At 39.8% G+C, this 22,052-nt stretch overlaps 1 protein-coding gene across 15 annotated transcripts; it reads right to left on the bottom strand.

The window, feature by feature from the left end:
* Positions 1-48: 48 nt before the first annotated feature.
* LOC148800870 (uncharacterized) lies at positions 49-21,764 on the bottom strand. Of its 15 annotated transcripts, XM_088904075.1 has the most exons (6): positions 21,543-21,734; positions 20,594-21,075; positions 18,600-20,505; positions 4,651-4,890; positions 1,085-4,459; positions 49-318 (listed from the first exon to the last, which is right to left on the bottom strand). In XM_088904075.1, the coding sequence occupies exons 2-3, from the start codon at positions 20,932-20,934 to the stop codon at positions 18,615-18,617; spliced, it is 2,232 nt and encodes a 743-aa protein (XP_088760201.1). In that variant the 5' UTR covers positions 20,935-21,075; positions 21,543-21,734; the 3' UTR covers positions 49-318; positions 1,085-4,459; positions 4,651-4,890; positions 18,600-18,614. The 15 variants fall into 15 exon arrangements, with proteins under 15 accessions (XP_088760201.1, XP_088760195.1, XP_088760188.1 ...); XM_088904069.1 differs by having other exon boundaries at positions 1,085-4,899; positions 20,594-20,936; positions 21,543-21,764; XM_088904062.1 differs by having other exon boundaries at positions 1,085-4,843; positions 18,632-20,505; positions 20,594-20,936; positions 21,543-21,764.
* Positions 21,765-22,052: the final 288 nt, after the last annotated feature.

The following is a 22,052-nucleotide window of genomic DNA, read 5'->3' as shown; positions in this document are numbered from 1 at the left end:
TTAGTTAAGGATCCAACATTAGTTAAGATTATACAAGCCATCAATCAATGCGCCAAGATAATAAAATTTATTTCCCAAATAAATAGAACAACAATTCTTGTCCTTAAAAGTCATTGTATAACCTTTTCTATCTAAGACAGACAATGAAATCAAATTTCTCATAGCTACAGTCACACAAAGATAATTATGGAGCTCTAAGTTCAATCTAGACAATAGTGGTAAGCTGCAAGTCCCTACAGCTAACGCAACAACTCTTGCTCCATTCCCCACTCGTAGGGTCAACTCACCATTCCTCAATCTCCCACTCTTTCTTAGATCCTGCATGGACATACAAACATGTGAACTACATGCAAAATCTACGATCCATGTAGAACTATTGTTAATTGTAATATTAGCTTTTGGGGTGGTCATGAGCCAAGCTCTTCACGAGCTATTCGAGCTCAGTTCGTAAAAAGCTTGGTTCGGCTCGTTTATTAATCAAGCCGAGATTGGGCCTAATAAAGCTTGGCTCATGAGGCTCGCGAATCGGCTCTAATAGCTATATATGAAGTACATGCAAAACCTACGATCCAAGTAGAACTATTGTTAATTGTAATATTAGTTTTTGGAGTGGCCATGAGCCAAGCTCTTCACGAGCTACTTGAGCTCGGTTCATGAAAAGCTTGGCTCAACTCGTTTTCAACCAAGTTCGAGCCCAATTTACAGGCTCGTTTATTAATCGAGCCGAGCTTGGGCCTAATAAAGCTCACCTCATGAGGCTCGCGAGTCGGCTCGAATAGCTAGAAACATAATAATAAATTATAGAAAATAATATATATAATATATTTATTTATATATATAATAATAACTAATTATTATAGTTCTTAGTTTTTTTTTAAGTATCAAATAAAAATAATTTTTATATATAATTTTTTTTTATTTTTATAAAACATTTTTCTTAAGTTGAGCTCGAGCTTACGAACTTTTGACTCGAGCTGAGCTCGAGCTCAAGCCTCTTACTACCTTGGCGATCCGAGCTCGAATAGCTAGCTATTCGGCTTGATCCACTCCTAGTTAGCTTCAAACATGAACATAAATGACTTACCTTTTGAAGATTTGTCCTTGTCTTTCAGACTAGCAAGGTACTCTTTGCAATTCCTCTTCCAATGCTCATCCTTCCCGCAGTAAAAGCTCATCTCTTTCTTCTTGGCATCCTTTTTCTTGTTCTTCTTCACACTTTCCTTAGCCTTTGGTGCCTACTTCTTCTTCTTGAATTTTCCTTTGGAAAAGGATCCACAACAAGGATCATATCCTTCCCATTGGTCTTTTTTATTATACCCTCTAAAATGACCATGTTCAAAAGCTCAAAGAGTGAGCAATCCATCTTATTTCACAAACTATGAGAACAAATAAGGGACAGACTACAGTGGCGTTTGATAACACTTTTCAAACCTCTGAATTCTGAAAATGTTACTTTCCAGACATCAAAGTTGTTTGGAAATGCATCTGAATTTGGATCTGAAATGAATTTTCATATCTAAATTAATAAGAGATAGGCCAGGCACTAAAACACAGTCAAATGCATTTCAGACCTGGTCGAAAGTCCAAAATACCCTTAAAACGTTCTGAACTAAACGTGTTTTTCTCCTCTCCACTTGACGCAGCGGCAAACTAGTGGTGGCAAGCTTACCTTCCTCTGCTTTTTTTGTTTTTGATTGTTGTTGCAACTTTCAATAGTGACAATCTATTTTCTCCTCTCTAGCGACAAGCCTTCTCCTCTGACGACAAGTTACTACTTCTTCTTCTTCTTCCTCCTCCTTTCTGGTCCCATGGCTTCTGCCTTCCTCTACTTTTTTGTTTTCAATTGCCGCTGCAAAGCAATGACAATCTATTTTCTCCTCTCCAGCAACAAGCTTCCTCCTTTGACCGCCACTGCATCCAACGCAACCTGTTGATGCTCAAGAACCAACTTCCCCTCTTCATCGTCAAGAATGGCAACGAGCCAGGGCTCCATCTTCTCCACGTTGTTCATCTATGCCTTCTTCCCATCTTCCAAGCAAAGCTTGCAACGAATTCCGTAGACCAGACAACATAATAAGCACTAGCCCCAACTGATGTCCCACTGTGTCATAGTGTTGAGGGACGTGGGAGTGAAGTTCAGGAATTTATTCATCAACCATGGGGTTGGAAATGAAGAGGAGGTGGGAGTCCTTGGAATTTATTCATATTTTTTAATATTATTTTCAATTTTATAATTTTTATCAAATAGTATGTTGTTGATGGGTAAAATAGTAAAATCAAGGAATTTTAGATATTGAAGATTTATCCAACACAAATAAATTTATCTATTCAGAGCCTGTAAAAAATAAAAAAGCATCTATGTTTCTTTTCATATTTCAGATACAAATAATATCTTTTTAACTTTTCAAATTTCAAATTTCAGATTTATCAAATACCACCTAGAATACCAGGTCATTAGCCAAGTCATTATCCATAATGAATCCAATCCTTTAGAGTCGTTCAATATGGTATATTATCTTAAGATAGTGATCATTGACAAATTGTCCTTTGAACATCCTCATTCGGAACAGGCTATTATATATCTCATACGGTCATACCCTGTCGTTTGGATCCTCTCACCATACAACTCTTGTAGGTGTTGGAGGATGCTTTACACATTCACCATGTCTTCATGTTGGCTCATGGTGATTAACATGTAACATTTGACCTGCATATCATCGTCCTTCCACCTGTCCTATGCAAACCCTTCTTCAATGTCCACATTTTCTACATTGGCAATTAGGACAGGTTGCGAAAGAATGTAGACCAATTTCTCAGAATTGAAAACTATTCACAAATTCCTCAACTAATCAAGGAAATATGGTCCAGTAAAATGGTTGGTATTCGGATTTTTTGCTAGAGCCTAGAGGGTTCATGTTACTCATTTTAATCTACAAAAATTGTTGATTTTAGCTAGCCGTTGTTCTATTCATTTTAAACCATTTGATTTAGGCCTATAATCACAATGGTACCTGCCTCACAAAATCCTTTCGAAACTCATACTCCTTTAGGTAAGAGACAGAAACCCCGTTGGAAGGATTTCTAGTAGGGTTCGGGGTCCCACCAAATTCTAGCTGACCTCACATAATGGTTTCTAATCATTCTTCTAGCCTCTAAGACATATGGCCCCCACATAATGGATTCTTGGCTCATATTCTTAGTTAAGTCAGACCCACCATCCTAGCAAGTGCAGAATATCGCTAAAACCCCTCACATAATAGTCTCCTGGGACTAGGTGATGTCCTACCTGACCGTATCTCATGTCATAGGGTGTTCATATATTCTCTCAAGGCTCAGTTTGGAAGGAGTACGAACACAAATATGTAGAGTGCAAAACCTTTTATTTTGTATGTATTTGCACTCTACATATTTGCATTTGTACTCCTTCCAAACTGAGCTTAAAGGAAAAAACTCCATATACAACTAGGTGATCTCCTACACCCCCCTGTAGGGGTGTATCAAAAAGGCTCCAATACGATACGTATTGACGGATACAAGCCGATATGTGACGATATTTTGAACCATGATTATCCTAAACTATAAGCACTACATCTAGAAAAAAAAAACCCTTGACAAAAGGTGGGCAAGAAGTGTGAATGTCAAGAAGAGTGAGATAGACTCTAGCACCCTCTTGGTATGTTTTAGGGGGAATAATAACCATTTGGAAAGAAGATATGTTGGAAGCTTTGGAAGAGTTAATAGGCGATTTTTCAATTTCTTTGAAGCTTAGGAACTTGTTGGATGACCCAATATGGGTGTCAACCAATGTGTAGAGGACCTTTGTATGGATTTGATGTGGAAGGATTAAGTCAATTGGTGTAAAATTTTGCTGTTATTGGATTTGATGTGGAAGGATCAAGTCAATTGGTGTAAAATTTTGCTGTTATTACAACAACTGTTCCTTTAGGCTGTGGTTTGGTAGAAAATAAGGCTTAGTTTGGAAAGAGTACAAATGCAAATATGTACAGTACAAATATATACAAAATATAAGGTTTTGCACTCTACATATTTGCATTTGTACTCCTTCCAAACTGAGCCTAAGAGAGGAGAAAGTTAGGGAAAGTTCTCAAGTAATTTTGCAAAATTCCTTAATAACTTACTGTTGAAATTACTTGTGAAGTTTCACTAACTTTATGTTTCTACTATTTTCTATCAAACCAAACATAGCCTTATGGCTTAAACTAGTCTCTTATTATGAAAAAAGGAAAAAACAATTAGAAACACATCCTATATTATAGAATTCCTCTTTAGGATGTTCAGACTTCAGAGATATTGGCATGTTATATGTTGGTAAATGAGCTACCATCAACAGAAAAGGATCAAGGAAAAGTAGGGGTGCTCAGTCCTTTATAAATATTTTTAATATATATTATATATAATCTTGTTTAAAGAGTGGAACTGGCGACCTGATATGGTAGACCTACACAAACAACAACGGTGAGGCAATGAGATATTTGGGACTTAGGATAAGAGAAAAAATATAAGGAAAAAATGAGGAATTTTCCCTTCATCACATGATGAGGCAATGAGATGTTTAGGAATTTGGATCTCCGTCAAGCATTGATGCTTGGTCGAATTTTGCTTGTAGAGAAAGAAGGAAGAAGACCCTACCTTTTCCTCTTTTCTATTCCCTCTCTTCTCCCATTAATCGGCATGACTAGATTGTAACCAGCGCCTCTCACCGGACAACTTTATATCGAAAATACGCAGACATAATAGAGTTCCTCTTCTCATCTCGCTCTCTTCGCTTCATCGGCATGAGCATCAAAAGTTTGGCATCGTGACCAGCTTCTATCATCATCCACTGCATTGATACATCGAATACTTGAATTCAACCAATTTGCCTGAGACCTGCCCAAGCTGCAAACCTATTAATTGTATAAAGAAAGCTTCCCAAGTATTGTGGTGTCAGAGAGATCATTACCCTTTGCAGCAATGTTATTGTCATTTTGTGTCTTTATTACCTTAAAATTTAAATTTTAATCATGAATTAACTCGGAAATGAAATAGAACGACTTGCATCACAAACAGTGTAGAGCCTCTTGGGTTTGATATCGGACATTGCAGCTTTCCGGGTTCCTACTAGATCTCTGGATTATAGAACCTTTTATCAATTTCCTTCCTACCGCTCCCTTATTTCTATTTCTTTTTCCCATATGAAGAAAGATCAAGTACACTGCATTAGACGAGAATGCATTTATAGGCCAGTTGCAACCACTTGACCTTAGCTCTATCTCAGCTAAACTATATCCAAAGCAAAAGTAAAAAGAAAACAGCTCCACCATTTCAAAATTGCAAATTTAAAGGAATATTTATGGATTCTATGCTAAGAAGCTGGCAGTTTCTGGAATCCGGTGATGGAAAGATTTGAAAAAAGACTTGTCTCTTGGAAAAAATAATTACTTTTCTCTTGGAAGGAGGATGACACTGATTAAAGCTACTCTAGCAAATTTGCCCATTTATTTCCTTTCAGTGTTCAAAATCCTAGTAAAAGTTTCTAACAGATTGGAAAAGATGATGAGAGATTTCCTTTGGGAGCCGAGAAAAGAGAAGAGGGACCATAGGGTAAGCTGGGAGGTGGGGACCAGGAGTAAAAACAGTGGTGGTTTAGGGCTTGGGAACATTAGAAAAAGGAATTTGGCCCTTCTGGGGAAATGGTTGTGAAGGTTCCCACTAGAGGAGAAATTATGGGCCAAAATAGTGGTAAGCATACATGGGTTGGAGCTAAATGGATGGGATGCTGGAATCCGAGCTAGGACTACAAGCACCTCATCTTGGAAAGCCATTCATGATTTGTTACCAGTCTTTTCCCCTCTTATCAGGTATGACTTGAATTCTGGTAACTCCATAAAATTCCGGGAACAAACTTGGGTGGGGAATGCCCCTCTAAAGGACCAATTTCCTTCTTTGTATGCCTTATTTGATTTAAAAAATGAGCCAGTTTCCTCTTTCATTACCCCTTCCTCTTCCATTTGTGTTTGGGTGGAATTTGGGTTTGAGAAGGGCTGTGAGAGACTCAGACCTTGGCAGTATTTCGAGTCTCCTTCAACTTCTTGATAATATTTTCTTAGACCCTACTAAGGTGGACTTTAGAATCTGGACCCCCACCCCCACTGGCTCATTCTCCTGTGCCTCCTCTTCAAAGTTTTAAGCCAGTCCACCAGTCCTATAGCCCTCCCTTTCCCTGTTAACGAGGTTTGGTGCAGACCAATTCCTCCTAGGGTTGGTAGTTTTTGTTGGGAAGCCTTTTTGGAAACAATCAACATTGGTGATTTGCTCCAAAAGAAGAGACCCAATACTTGTTTGTCCCCTCACTAGTGTGTTCTTTATAAAGCTAATGGGGAGACTGGTTTTCATCTTCTGGTGTCTTGCCAATTTGCAAAGTCTATTTGGGAGTGGGCTTTCTCCCTCTTTGGGTGTAGTTGGAACCCTCCATCAAATTTGCAAAGTCTATTTTCCCCTTCTTTTTTCAGGTGACATATGAAAATGGGAAAGACTATGTGGAGAGGATTGAGGGCTACGGTATGTTGGTCCTTATGGGAATAAAGAAACTCCAATGATCTTCTCTGAAGTAGAGAGAGGTGCTGAAGAACTGAAGGCACTAATCCATATAAGGGTTGTACAGTGGATGAAATCCCTAGAGCTATTCACAGATTATACAGTGGATGACATGTTGAGGAAGTGGGGTGAGATTGCTAATTGTACCTAGACCAAAACAGTAATTAGTGTGTCTTGGACCCCCCCCACCTACGGGTTTCATAAAACTAAACTTTGATGGGAGTAGCAGAGGGAATCCTAGACAATCAGGGATTGGGGGTGTTTTCAGGGATGAGAATGGGTTGTTCTACCATGTTCTCAGGCCCAATTGGAGTGGGTGACTCTCTCAGAGCCGAGATCCATGCAGTTATGGAAGGAGTCCGGAAAGCTAAAGAGATGAATATCAGAAAACTCATAATTGAATGGGACTTGGAGATGGTGGTAGGATGGCTGAATAAAGACAATAGTGGCTTATGGAATTACAATAATGTGAGGAAGAAATTCAGATGGACAGTTCGAGAAATGGAATTTAAAATCAGATCGGTAAAAAGATCAGCTAATTCTTTTGTTGATGGGTTGGCTAAACAAGGGATGGAGAGGGAGTCAATGTTTTGGGCACAGATGTAATTTTATTTTTTCTCTTTCTCTCTTTCTTTTTCCTTTCTTGGGGCTCAAGCTGCAGTTGGAAGATAAGAAAGTTTGTCTTCCTCTTTGTAATAATTATTGTGATTAATTAATGAATTGTGTTATTGATAAAAAAAAAAAAAAAAAAAAGTAGAAAGTTATGCCCCACAAAGGACTTTAATGTTTCAAGCATGGGAGTCATCTCCTAGCAGTAGCTTCTAATACATCTTTGACAGCTGTTCCATTAGTAACCTAGGATTGTCAGGTGTCGGATGAGTGTTCAGAGAAGCAACAGATTCTGTTGGTTTACCCAGGGCTGAATGGCCAAGGTGGCTGTGCAAGGGCTAAAATTCTAGCATCGCACAAGGATTAAAGCTTGGTTCCACCTTTTGACTTAATGGACTCTTTGTGGAAGGCAACTCACAAGTGGTGATAGCAGGGTGGATGATCTCAAATGCTGATGGATCTTACTTGCTAAAACACCATATTAGAGAAGCCAAATCTTTAATATCCATTGTGAACGGATCACTCACACGGATTCCCAGATCTGCAAGGTCCATGACAGATGAACTAACAATTGAATAGCCTGGGGGGGGGGGTAACAGTATAGAAAGCAGGTAACCAAGAATACTCATAAGATTTCTTTCTTTTCGTTCTTTTTCCTGTTTTAATGCCAGTTCTGTCAGTGGCATCAGAACAGGAAAAACCTCAAAGTCCTAATAAATGAAGGAATTGAACTCTAATGCCTTGGATCTTTCATCTACCTTCTCCATCGGACCAAGTGTGCCTCTTCCAACCTCATTACAACAATAAAACAAAAGAAATAATAAAAAGAATAAAAATATTAACAAGCAACTGAACATAACTAATTGTAAGGGATTTACCAGTCGGAAAACTATTCACATTTCAATTACCACCATTCTTATTATTATGAAAAGGGGAGCTAATGCAAATAGTAATACAATGAGCTCTGTATATCCAAGAAAGAATTCCATAGCAAAGAAGTTATAGTGGAGACTGTAGTGATGGGGGTGGTTCATTGAGTAAAGACCCTTGTTTTGTCATGTTTCCACTGGAAGATATTATAAGAAGATGGTCTCATATACCAGATTCTTCCGCAACAAGAGCAATCTAGCCAGCTGCACTCTATCATAAAATAAAACTGAATTTTGATAGAAGCAGCTTAAGAAATCCAGGGAGATCAGGCATTGATGGGGTCCTCAGAGTTGTTTGTTGCCCATCAGGAGCTTAAATTGGGGAAAGCACTAATACTAGGAATATGATTACCTGGAACTCATTTTAGCTGAAGTTGGCCCTGTTGTCAAATTGGACGGGAACAATCTCACCCTAGACCGGATGCACTTCCCAAGAGTCTGTGTCACTGTTGACATTTCTCAAAAACTGGAACTGGAGGTCCCGATCAAAGCCAGGGCTTACAAAATTATCTATGAAAACTTACACAACCTCTGTCTGGTCTGTGGCGTTGCGGGTCACAAGACGGGTCAATGTACTACTACTGCCGAAAAAGAAAAGGCCAAGCAGGTCCAAGGTTGGAGGGTACTAGAGTCCAAGAAGAAATCTTGAGTGGGACACCGCTTTCCAAGACAGTGGATGCCACGACGATTTTGGTATGCAAGCATGAACAGCAAACAAGTTTGTCACCTTCCCAGGTAACCCAAACCATAAAGGTGGTAGAACAGCAAACAAGTTTGTCACCTTCCCAGGTAACCGGAAGGTTGTTGATGAGTCCTACACTCCTGCAATTCATATAGAGCCACGTGCCAGCACAAATCAATGGGTTCACAAAAACTGGTATAATGACGAAGGAACTGAATCTATTAAGGGAAAAGGGAATGAAAGAGCCAGTCATCAGAAGGATGAGGCAATTCAAAATTATGAGAACTTGAGGAGGATGAGGATCTGATCGATGAGGAGGAAGAGATGGACAAACAGTGGGAGATCCACGAGGATCAAAGCAACCCACAAATGGCTAAGGATGGAAGCCATGCCTAGAGCTCCATTGCTGGATAAAAGGAGCATGGAAGGAGAAACTAGGGATGCCAACAACTGGGCAAAGAGCAGTAAAGTGAACAATGGTGCGAATTTTGACTTGAAACGTTAGAGGAATTGGAAGCACAAAGCAACGTCGGCATCTTTTTGTTTTTCTGAAACTTTTTTTTTTTATCAATAACACCAGCTTCATTAAATTAAAAGAAAAGAGGGAATATGGATACAAAAGGAGAGATAGAATATCTTAAATCCCCAAAAACAGAAAACAAAGGGAGTGCAAAGAAAAAAAATTAAAAACTAGCCCAAAAAACAGACTCCCTATTCACTCCTTGCTTGGCCAACCCATCCGCAAATGAGTTGGCACTCCTCTTCACCCAGCTGTATTGAATCTCAATGTCCCTACCCAGCCATAAGAACTGTTTTTTTTTTTCATTGTTAAAGTTCCACAAACCACTGTCCTCTATCTTCAACCAACTAACCACCACCTTCGAATCACCTTCCAGGATCAAACGGCTGATATTTAATTCCTTTGCTCTTCGAATTCCTTCAAGTGCTGCAAGGATCTCAGCCCTAAGAGAGTCACCTTCTCCAATAGGGCCAGAGAATAAAGCAATAACAATCCCTTCCTCATTCCTGAAGACTCCTCCAATCCCTGAGGGCCCTGAATTCCTTACACTGCTGCCATCAAAATTCAGCTTTATAAAGCCCGAGGGGGAGGGGACCAAAACGGACAAAGAGTCCTCTTGCATCTAGCATTGGAAGCAATCTCTTTCCAGTTTCTTAGCAAGTCATCCACAAGAAAATCTGAAAACAACTCCAAAGATTTTAGCAAGTGGACAACCCTTAAAAGGATTTGATCTAACAATTCTTCCAATGTTCTTTCCTTGTCGAAAAAAATGCGTGAGTTTCTTTCTTCCCACAATGACCAGCATATCGCTGCCTTAATACACCTCCACATAGTCTTCCCTCGCTTCCTAGGCCAACTGAAAAAAGAAGGAGAAAACAAACCTTGGACAGTCTCCGGAGGATACCAAGAACACCCAAAACGGGAGAAAACCCACTCCCAAACAGTTTTAGCAACCTTACAAGAGACCATGAGGTGGTAGCCAGATTCCCCATCAGCTTTACAAAGAGCACATCTATTAGGAAGTAGACAATAGTTGGGTCTCTTTCTCTGAAGTAAGTCTAAAGTGTTGATTCTTTTTAGGAAATTTTCCCAACAAAAAAAAAAACCAACCCGAGGAGGAATAGGCCTGCTCCAAATTTCCTTAACTGGAAAAGACAACGCAAAGGGGATAGGAGGTTGAGTTAAGGTTTCAAAGAATGAAACACAAGAAAAGGTATCAGAGATAGAAGGGGTCCAAAATCTGGTGTCTTCCTTAGCAGGGTTTAGGAAGACAATCTCAAGGAAGGCTAGCAAAGTTACCAAGCTATCAATGTCCGTATCCCTAATTTCCCTACGCAAGCCTAGGTTCCATCCAAAGCCAGAAGTGGAGGCTGAAGGGACCAAGAAAGAAGATATGGATTCATTTTTCAAATCTGATAAAGCATACAAGGAAGGAAACTGGTCCTTCAAAGGAGAATCCCCGACCCAAAGTTGTTCCCAAAATTTTATTCAATTACTAGAGTTTAGACCATACCTGATCCAAGGGGAGAAAACTGGAAGCAGATTGTGAATGGATTTTCCAAGGATAAGCAGTTGAAGCCCTTGCCAAGATTCCAGGATCCCAGCCATTGTCTTCCAGCCCATGAATGCTAGCCACAATCTTAGTCCACAATTTATCCCTTTCTAATGAAAACCTCCACAACCACTTCCCCAGTAGAGCCATATTCCTTTTCTTGAAATTACCAATCCCAAGACCTCCTAGTGACCACCTCCCAACTCACCCTATAATCTCTCTTCTCCTCTCCAAGCTCCCACAGAAAGTTCCTTATTAATTTTTCCAAAAGATTGAAAACCTTTGAGGGGATCTTAAACACTGACAGATAGTAGACCGGTAGGTTAGCTAGGGCAGACCTAATGAGAGTGACTCTCCCACCTAAAGAAAGATAATTTCTCTTCCAGGCCGCCAGCCTCTTTTCAAACTTCTCCACTACCGGAGCCCAAAAGCTAACACTCTTTGGATTATCTCCTAAAGGGAGGCCCGAGTATGTCAGGGGCCAATCCGAAATTGCACAACCTAGCTCACCTGCAAATTCCCTTAGGTCCCTTTCGTTCACATTCACTCTCGCCACACAACTCTTATCAAAGTTCACCTTGAGGTTAGATATCTGCTCAAAGAGTTGTATTGTCAACTTTAGATCCTGGATCCAATTGAAGTTCCCTCCTTCATAGAATAGGATAGTATCATCTGCAAACTGTAGAAGTGTTAAGGGAACCTCCTCCCTTCCTACTCTCCACCCTCTTATCAAATTCCTCGAGTCTGCTCTATGGATCAATCTCCCAAGCACATCAACAATCAGGGTGAAAAGAAATGGGGAAAGAGGATCTCCTTGTCTTAGACCTCTCAACGCAAGAAAGAAGTCAACCACAGTCCCATTCACCAGGATAGAATAATGACAAGTCCTAACACAGCCCCAAATCCACTTACACCACCTGTCTCCAAAACCAAAACTCCTCAACACCTCCATCAAGAAAGACCAATCAACCAAGTCATAAGCCTTCTCCAAATCCAATTTGCAAACCACTCCCCTCTTCTTTGACTTCCTAAAGCTTTCCAAGCTCTCGTTTGCAATGAGAATCTGATCGGTGATCTGTCTTCCCTCCACAAAAGCACCTTGGTTGGGTGCAATAATAGAGGGAAGCACCTTCTTTATCCTGAGAGACAGCACATTTGCAATGATTCTGTACAAGCTAGTCACCAGACTAATAGGTCTAAAATCCTTTGGTTGAGAAGCATCTTTCTTCTTTGGGACTAAAGCAATGAAAGTTGAGTTCAAGCCCGGATTTATTACACCCCTCCTGTGGAACTCCTCAAAAACTGATCTAAGATCATTCTCCAAAATATCCCAACAGTCCTGGTAAAAGGCCATTGTGAAGCCATCTGGACCCGAAGCTTTTGTCCTATCCATTGAGAATATTGGTTCCTTTACCTCCTCCATATCAAAACTTTTTTCTAACCACTCTTTCTTCTCTGCACTTAGAGTCGACCAATCCAATCCCTCCAACCACACTCTCCCATTCATAGGCCTTCTAAAAATAGATTTGAAGTGGTTTACTAGAGCCTTTGCAATTTCTGCCGGGTGGGACAACATTGCTCCATCAACTTCCAAATTAGAGATGAAATTCTTCTTCTCCTCCCATTTGCCACTGAATGGAAAAACCTTGTGTTTCTATTCCCTCCTTTAGCCACTTACACCTGGATTTTTGCCTCCAACCGATTTCCTCCTTAACCAAGATGTCCTCCATTTGCCTCCTCAAAACCCATCTCAACTTCCTTTTTTCCTCTCCAAAGGAATCTCTCTCTTCCTTCAGGTCCAAATCCTCGATTTGCTCCACCAGAACTTGTTTTCTCTCTTCTAATCTTCCAAACTCCAGCCTATTCCACTCCTTTAATTATTCTTCTGAAACTTTATCAGCCCGACATAGTTTGCCTTATGGGAACTCGAATCAATCCTGATAAGGGGGAGAAAATCATGAAAAATTTTTAATTTTGATAAAAAATATATATTGTAAACTCGTTAGGCTTTTCAGGTGGCTTATGGTTATTGTGGAAGAATAGTATTAGTTTAAATGTGGTTTTTTCAAACGAAAGATCAATCCATTCGCTAGTCTTTGAAAAAAGTTTGACCAGTCCCATGGAAAATCACCTTTGTATATGCTCCCCTTGGAGCAACCGATGGTTTGGAATTGAACTGTGGATATCAGCACCCGTATAAATAGACTATGGTGCCTCATTGGGGATTGCAATTCTATTCAAACCCAAGAAGATAAAACTAATGGCAATTTTGTCCAATCCCATGCAAACAATTTCAATAACATGATCATGGAGTCCAGCCTCATTGAACTAAAAGCAAAAGGAAATAAACTCGCAAGGAAAAAAGGGCTACTCATGGAAAAACTAGATTGGGGATTCATAAATCACATTTGGCAGCAAAGATATCCACAATCACAGCTGACCAACCTCCCCTTTCTAAGTTCTGACCATGCTCCTCTACTTCTAGTAACTGAGGATAAGGTTGATTGGGGCCTCAAGCTTTTCCAGTTTGAAAACATGTGGTCCCCAGACAACAACTTAAAAACATCATAGAGGATACTTGGAGTATTGAAACTCGAAGCTCAAGAGGCCAGTAATATGTCCAAAAGGCAGGCCTTTTGGCAAGAGAATTAAAAACGTGGAGAAAAAAGTCCTCGGGAACATCTTCGACCAAAAGCAAAATCTCATGGAAATTATAGCGAATTGTCAAAAGGATAGAGGAAAAGACCCACAGAATACAATTTTAGCAAAGAAAGACGTAGCTTACCAGAAACAATTAAATAAACTCCTAGAAAAGGAGGAGACATTTTGGGCTCAAAAATCCAAAAACCTATGGTTAAAAAATTGGGGAAAAACACTATTTTCACAAATTCTTGAAACCTATCAGCCTTTGTAATGTGATATACAAGATAATTGCTAAAATACAAGTCAACAGGCTAATGCCAGTCTTAACAAAAATAATATTTGTATACCAATCGTCTTTTGTTTCAAGCAAGCAAATAAACAATAACATTCTAATGGCACATGAAATTTTTTAGTACCTAAGGAAAAAGAGAGGTAGATCAGGCTACATCAAGGCAGTATTAGAGAAAGTGGGATTCCATAACAAATGGATAGGGTGGGTGATGGAATGTGTGACTACTGTAAACTATCAAATATTAGTAAATGGATCCCCATCAGAAGCCTTTAGACCCTCCCTTGGGATTAGACAAGGTGACCCCCTTTCCCCATACCTATTCGTGATCTGTGGTGAGGCCTTAACCAGGAAGGTCACAACCTTGGCTGGCTCAAGGAAGCAAGCCTCTGGTGGGAGTCAAAACTTCTAGAACGGGACCAAATATCCCAATACTTCAATTTGCAAATGATTGCTTATTATTTGCAAGAGAGAATCTGGACTCCTGCCATGAAATCAAAGGAATTCTGGAGGACCATGATAGAGACTCAGGTCTAAGACCAAGTTTTCAAAAATCTACCATTTATTTCTTAAAAAATGTGCACCCCAAATTGTAAAGGAAGCTGACAAGAGCAGTGGGGATACCAAGAGTAAATAAAGAAGAAAATTATCTAGGGGCTCCCTTAATTAATCAAAGAGTAACCAAGACCACATTTAATGATCTGGTCAATAAAATAAAGTTCAAATTGGAGGGAGTGGAAAGCTAAAACTCTCTCTATTGGAGGTAGAATCACCCTTCTTAGAGCAATGGTGGGAAATTTAGCACAATACCAGATGGGCATCTTTGGTATTCCAAAAGGCCTCACCAAAGAAATGGACAAATTGCAATGGCAATTACTGTGGGGAAAGAAACAAAACCACAAAAACATTAGCAAAATGGGATTTAGTTTGTCCTGAGAAAAGAAACAGAGGACTTGGGGTTAGAAAAATGAAGCAAATTAAACCAAGCCAACCTCATGAAACTAGCTTGGAAGATTCTCTTTGATCATGATAACCTCTTGGTCCAAGTGATAAATAATAAAATTCTGAAAAAATAATAGCTTCTTGAATCATCACCCCCCAAAATCTAGCTCATGGGCATGGAAGCAATTAAATAAGGGAAAAAATCATGGAGAATAGGAAATGGAGCCTCTTCCAAATTCTGGGTCAATAATTGGGTTAATCGTGGTCCCCTAATAGACCAAGTACCAGTGGACTATAACTCCCTTAGAAACCAAGATAGCACTATTAAGGAGTTTATAGACCCCTTGTCTAGAAACTGGGATAGGAGAAAATTTGAAAGGACACTTCCAAGAGAACTCATCCCCAAAATTCTAGCCACCCCCATTCCTATGGCAAACAAAGTGGATGTTTTTCAATTAGCTCAGCCAATAATTTAATAACGAATGATCCTTCCTGAAGCCCTCATATAGTCAGTTTGCTAAGGGGATGTCAAAAGCTACAGTGTTTCACAGGAGGGGAATCATTAATCCGGGTTTAAACTCCACATTCATTGCATTGGTCCCTAAGAAGAAAGAGGCATCACATCCAAGGGATTTCAGGCCAATTAGTTTGGTGAATAGTCTGTACAAGATAATTGCAAAAGTCTTGTCTTTAAGAATTAAGAAAGTTCTTCCAGCCATTATCACACCCAATCAAGAAGGTAAGACTGTAGTAGATTGGCTTGCATGTAAGGGGCAGGACATTCAGGAGGCTTTGACTACTTCACTCCCGTGGGACCTAGCTTACCTTCTTTTTCTCGATGAAGCAAGAAGAATTCTCCCTCATTGGAGTTAATCTCTCTTTTGTATCAAAAAAATGGGGAAAGCAATAAACTTTAAGAATGTCATTGTGGGTGGAGATTCCCAATTAATAATAAGCAGCTTACTCTAGGTCCATTGGGTGGTGAACACTGAGCAGCAGGATGAATGGGGTGATGAATGGCAATGAATGGTGCTGAATGACAGGAAAAGGGGTTTCCAAATGGGTGCAAATGGTGAGTCACATGGATTCCAATAGTTTCACAAGGGTTGGGATCGAGGAGACCAGCATTACATGAACACCTGAGATGGTTTTAACTCAAGAGATGGCAATGTCCAACCTAACAAGAGATTTGAGGAGGTCCCACAGAAAAAAAAAAAAGTGTTCCAATTCCTCCCACTAGAGTGGAGGGTTTCACAGTTTCTAAGAATAGTAATCAAATCACTCTCATCCATTTTGCTGATGATTCTTTAATCTTCTCAAGGTCCATCTATCGGGATTTGCTTTTCCTTTAGGTGCCTCCTCATTTGTTTTGAAACTGCCTCTGGTATGAAAATTAATCTGCAAAAAGCCAGCTCTCATCCCTGAAGGGGAGGTGCCACATCTTGACGAACTGGCTGATGTTTTGGGTTGTGGAGTAAGCTGTTTTCCTTCAAAATTTGATGGGCTTCCCCTTGGGGCACACTGTAAAGTGAAGGACATTTGCAACCCAGTAATGAAAAGGATCAAATTCAAGCTAGCCAACTGGAAGAATGTTTACTTGTCAAAAGGAGTAAGAATCACTCGTATCAGAAGTGTCCTTTCAAACCCGCCCACCTATTTTATGTCTTTGTTCAAGGCTCCTGGCTCGGTGATTAGAACTATTGAAAATTTGATGAGAGACTTACTTTGGGATGGGTTTGAAGAGAAAAAAAGTTTTCACTTCGTGGCTTGGTCTGAGGTCTGTAAATCCAAATAGCAAGGGGGATAGGCATTAAGCCTTTGAAACAAATGAATATAGCTTTGCTAACCAAGTGGCTGTGGACGCTTACAACGGAGTGTGACCTGCTTTGGAAATCTGTAATCCAGAACAAATATGGGGAAGCTTCCTTTGGCTGGGAATCAGGTGCAACACCTGAAACTTTTGGAATGAGTGTGTGAAAGGGAATTTTGCAGAACACGAATCTTTTTTTCAGCTGCATTTCTTTCAAGCCTGGTTTTGGCGAAAGAATTGTTTTCTGTAGAGACGGGGTGCAGTGCCAACCCTCTCAGCATGGATTTTCCTTTAATCTTTGCTTTGACTCTCAACAAGGAAGCACAGGTCTGTAAATGTCTTGACTTTTCAACCAGCTTGTTTGGATGCCGAGGCTTAGAAGAGAGGAAAATGATTGGGAAGTGGAAGCTCTCGTTGGTTTGCTGCAAGCTATGGAAAAAGTTCAGTTTCAACCCCTAGGTATTGACAGGATTTGGTGGACCAAAGAAGCTTCTGCTATTTTTACAGTGGAGTCGATGCTGAATTCCTTGCTTTTGACAGATGATCCTTCCCCCCCTTGGGTTTGGTTTTGGAAGACAGCTATTCCATTGAAGGTTAAGTTCTTTATTTGGGTTTCCATCAAGGGTAAAATTCCCACTATAGATGTGTAAGGAGAAAAGGGATGATCCTTGTTAATCAATGTTCTTTATGTGGGGAGGCCAAGGAATCTGTCAATCATCTGCTCATCCTTTGAAGCTACTCTCACAAGGTTTGGGCTCATGTGTTTGGTATGAACTAGATCACCCCCTCGGACCTTGCCCTTCCTCTTGCCTCAGAGGCGTGGTCAGGCTTTTTCAAAGAGGGGTAACGTTCTCTGAAAAGTCTCCCCTTTGGTGATTTGCTGGTGCTTATGGAGAGAGGAACAACTGCTTATTTGAAGACAAGGCCAGTCCTCCGGAGAAAGTGTGTGCTGCTACTGAGAAAACTTTGGTGAAATGGATCTCCATTAACAATCTATTTAGGGGTTCCCATTTTAAGCATTTTGCTGATCATTGGAATGTTAAGATATGGGATGATGATTTCTCGTTGTAATCCATAACCTGCTGTTGGCTTTATCTGTATCTGGCTGCTGAGGAAATCTCTACCTCAGTAGCCTTATCTTTTTCTAATCTTTTGGTAATATTCACCATGTCTCAAAAAAATATAGGCAAGTAATGAGGGAAAATAGAAAACTGATGCAAGAATTTCAACAAATATTTCAATGCATCATAAGGGAAGCAAATGACTTGGCGGATACGTTAGCCAAACAAGGGGTAAACAGGGCACAACTATATTGGGCTAACAAATGAAGAACCCGGGAGCTAGTTAGTTATATATTACTAAAATTTATATTGGGGTTAGGCAGCTAGGAGCCTAGAACTACCTAGGGATTATTGGGGTTATGAAATTCTTCTTTATATATATTTTTTGATATGTAACTGTAAAACTTTATTAAATTATATAAAGAATCTATATGTACAAAGTATTTTGAAACCCCTTTATAGGATGGAAGTACTCCACCTATCCCTATACATGTTGAAATCATTATACTGCAGCCCAGAAAAGTTGCTGTCTATTAACCTAATTTTGCTAACATGTCAGCCATTCCATTTGCTGACCTGTTGATCAATTTAAATGATATACCCTTTCCACCCGTCAACCACTGAATCTTCTTGATAACTTGCCTAAATTGCTACATTGCCTGGTTGTTATTGTGAATGAAGCCAACTGATAGTCCCCTTCCATTATCAACTTTCTGATGTCCATTAATCGTCTTAGATTCACTATTGTAATACAGCCAACAGTTCTGTTCTTAAAGAGTTCCTATCTCTAATAGGCCCCGAGAAAAGCACCTCCACTCTGCCATAACCATCCCTAAACACCATTCCCACTCCTGAAGAACCTAGAATACCAATGCTAACCCCTCTTTCTATATGCTATGTCGTTTCATATTTAATATGTTCAGATTTCAAAAAAAAAAAGAAAAAGAAATAAGGACTATGTATACCTCAATTGGTTAGTGTTACATCTGGTTCTTACATCTCTTGCGGTTGTGGCCAGCCTCCTTGCATAGACTGCAATGAAGTGGCCTCTTCCCTTTGTTTTGAGGCTCCATATTTTTTTCTTTGTTTTGAGGCTCCATATGTTTCTTTGGACGACCACGCAAACGGCGAAGACCTGGAGGAGGAGAAGGAGGACGAAGAAGACCAAGTCCAGAACTTGAAGCATCATCTTCAATCCCATTTACGGAGGTACCATCAGGTATTTCATTTGTCCATACTGCATGAATGCACTCTGAGTAAATGGCCTGTTGTGTCTCTTTTAAGTAGCATTTTTCCACATATGAATAAATGTCAGCTTGAATACTTTTAAGGGCTGCACATGCATGTATACATGGGAGACCAACCATATCCCACTCCCTACAAGAGCAAGTCCTTTGGTGCAGGTCCACACAATAATTGATAAGAATCCCAAACACTTCAAATCTAAAGGCTGATGAACAACGGAAATGTAATCCTTCACTTTTGCTAATATTCTTTTTCAACAGTTCTTCAATTGTACCACCCACAGGAAATTTCCAGGCAGCACAATTAGCTTGCCTTCCAACCATGATATCTGTTATATTTTTACAGATTAGGTTAATCAATTCTATTATTGACAACTCTTGTGCTTCTGGAATCCATGCACCATAAGAACCGGCAATATTCACACTGAACTGGTCATAACGCTTGCCAGGGAATAGTGAATTAGCCCAGTGAACAGGTTCATTTTTCAGAACCCAGTCATATGCCTCCTCTGAAATAGACCTCATTTTCCCCAAAGCATCGTCAAAATCTAACCTAGTCTTTGCATATGCAATTTTATCCAATAACATCTTTAGCACATCCTGCACTGGAGGGGACAAATGTAAGCATTTCAACATCATCTTGAAACCTTCGGTCAAGTGATGGTAACAACGTGCATGAGGCACTGACCCATATATCTCCTCAACTGCCTTAACAATGTCTCCCGTCCTTTCAGACACAAAAATGATATCTCTATTGTCATCGAGAGCCACCTTTACGTTTCTGAAAAACCATCTCCAATTTTCCAAGGATCCTGACTCAACCACAGCAAAAGCCACAGGAAACATCCTATTGTCAGCATCCACAGCTGTCACAGAAAGTAATGTATGAAGATATTTTCCATTCAAGGATTTCTCCTCCACAAAAAGAATAGGACGGCAACCAACACGGAACCCATGAATAGAAGCATAGTAAGCAATAAATAGCTGATGGAATGTTGAGTCACTTTTTGACGTGTATACAGCAACAGTGCCAGGGTTAGACTCAACCAGTCTTTGGCAAATCCAAGGTACAAGCTTGAAGGAGTTCTTCAGTGATAAGTTTACAGCCTCCTTTACACTTTCCTTGCCCCGCCTGGCCTGATGATAAGCTATATCAACATTGTAGTCACGCTTTATTTCCTTAATTACATCCTGTGGTGTATAATCAGGATTATTTCGAAATTTTTCCTTTATAATATTAGAAACCCACATCTTTGATATTCGGTACTTCACAGTCTCCTCATAATTAGTTGGGTGGGTATGTTTATCTTCATATTTGCGTACCCTAAATATGTTGGAGCTTCCTACTGCACTAGCATAGATTTTCCATTGGCAGCCATCAGCAACACACTGCGCAATTATTCGCTCACGGTCATTCCTGATATACTTGTACCCAAAATGGCAAGCTATTGAGAAATTGGCAAGTGCATTTCGGAACTCACTGCCACTGTCAAATATCTGTCCTACCCCTTTTATGGCATTCTCCCATAATGCAGACAGCAAAGGAGCTTTGTCATTTGACCTGTTTGTTGCTTCCTCAAGGTTAGAATCTTCAACTACAGATCCTACCAAAACATCTCCAGAGCACCTGGATCATAGTAATTTGAGTTACTTATCAAATGATAATAAGAACATTATCTTCCATAAAAGAAAAACGTCATCACTGTGCAAATTACCTTGTAGTTTCCTGGGGTTCTACACACCTCTCTTCTGTAACTACATAAACATCTGCAAATCCTTGGTTAAAACCTAGCAAATTTTCAAAATCAGACTGATCCGACAAAGCAAGAAGGCGGCTCTTGTCAAATGGAGTGGAATATTTCAAGGTTACTGTGTTTGGATCAATTTCAAATTTGCTGCAGAGCTCGCGTACAAAATCACTGTATTTGGTATTGCTGTCAACTCTCACTCCTTTTGTAATGCCGCCTTTGTAAGAGACAGATCCATCTGGATATGTTACTAACTCACCACCACTCATGCAATAGCATAAGATTACCTTCTCCGAGTTAGACACCATTCCTAAATATTAGTTCTACATAAATCAGAGTTAAAACTGATTCTATTTTGTAGAACAGTTGAGAAATGTTTTCATGGTCCAATTAAAGCAGTGCACTCCAGTACTACGGTAAATGTAACACTTGATATGGTAAGCTATGTCCTAAAACATCAAAGAACAGACAATAGTTACCAAATCATACATTTTTCTATGTAATAAATCACCCGAACCACTAGGACACTGAAGAAAAGAAAATATTAACCAAATGCACCAGATATTGTATGTAATAAAGCAATCAAAACCCTATAAAGTTGAATAACAGAGAATCAGAATACACCCCACCAAGTTATTTTATATAATAGAACAACCAAAACCCTAAGAACGTGAATAACATAGAATCGTAACACAACCCCACCTGATTATTTCCTGCAACAAAGCAATCGAAACAAAAAAGACATTGAAGGTAGAGCACATTAACAACCCAAGCAACTTGCTTTTTGTACGTAAAAAAGGCAACAAAAGCCCTAGAGCACTGAATAACAGAATCTTAGTCCAACCCAACCAGCCAAACAGACAGAAGAAAACTTAACTTGGCATGTTCAGGAACCCACATTCAGTGATGGACCAACCTGGAAGAGGCTGTTCTATGGCTGATTTGGAACAGAGGATGAGAGGACTCCCTGTGTTCATCAACGTAAAAGAAGGATTTTTCCGTGGACACCGATGGTTCTGCAGTCGATCGAAATGCCAAGGAAGAAGGAACCACTACATTCCAATTGTTGGAGGAATAGGGATTAGAGTGCGCTCTTTGGAAGCAAGTGAACGCCTTAAAATTGACTCCGGATCATCCCTACCCACAAAAACACTTACCTCCGTGGACTAGGAATATCTCTCCGGTAATAATAACATGAGAGATGAGATGTTCGCCATGTATGGCTGTGATGTTACATTGGTTCCGATGGGTAGAGTTGTTGTGGATGGGAATCCGAACTGGGGCACTGGCTCAGCTATCGGGGTGTCGATTGGTCGGTCCATGCATTCTTAGCCGGACCCTAGTGTTTCGTATTTTCTGATTTCACTTAAAATAAGTATTTATTCAAATAAATAATAAGACCACATAATAAATAAAAAATAGGATA

Source organism: Nelumbo nucifera, chromosome 4, assembly GCF_055504915.1.
Source record: "Nelumbo nucifera cultivar China Antique chromosome 4, China Antique-T2T, whole genome shotgun sequence".
Classification (NCBI taxonomy): Eukaryota; Viridiplantae; Streptophyta; class Magnoliopsida; order Proteales; family Nelumbonaceae; genus Nelumbo; species Nelumbo nucifera.
Note: the sequence above shows the minus strand (reverse complement) of the source record. Positions and strands in the feature narration are given on the sequence as shown.

Bases quoted from the DNA above. Each gene is read 5' to 3' on its own strand.
- LOC148800870 (XM_088904061.1), bottom strand. From the start codon at position 21,603: ATGAACACAGGGAGTCCTCTCATCCTCTGTTCCAAATCAGCCATAGAA. The intron at 20,937-21,503 runs GTTAAGTTTTCT...ACTAATATTTAG, and splicing joins TGGGTTCCTGAACATGCCAA to GAATGGTGTCTAACTCGGAG. The intron at 4,844-18,631 runs GTAAGAACCAGA...GTATCAATGCAG, and splicing joins TGGCCACAACCGCAAGAGAT to TGGATGATGATAGAAGCTGG.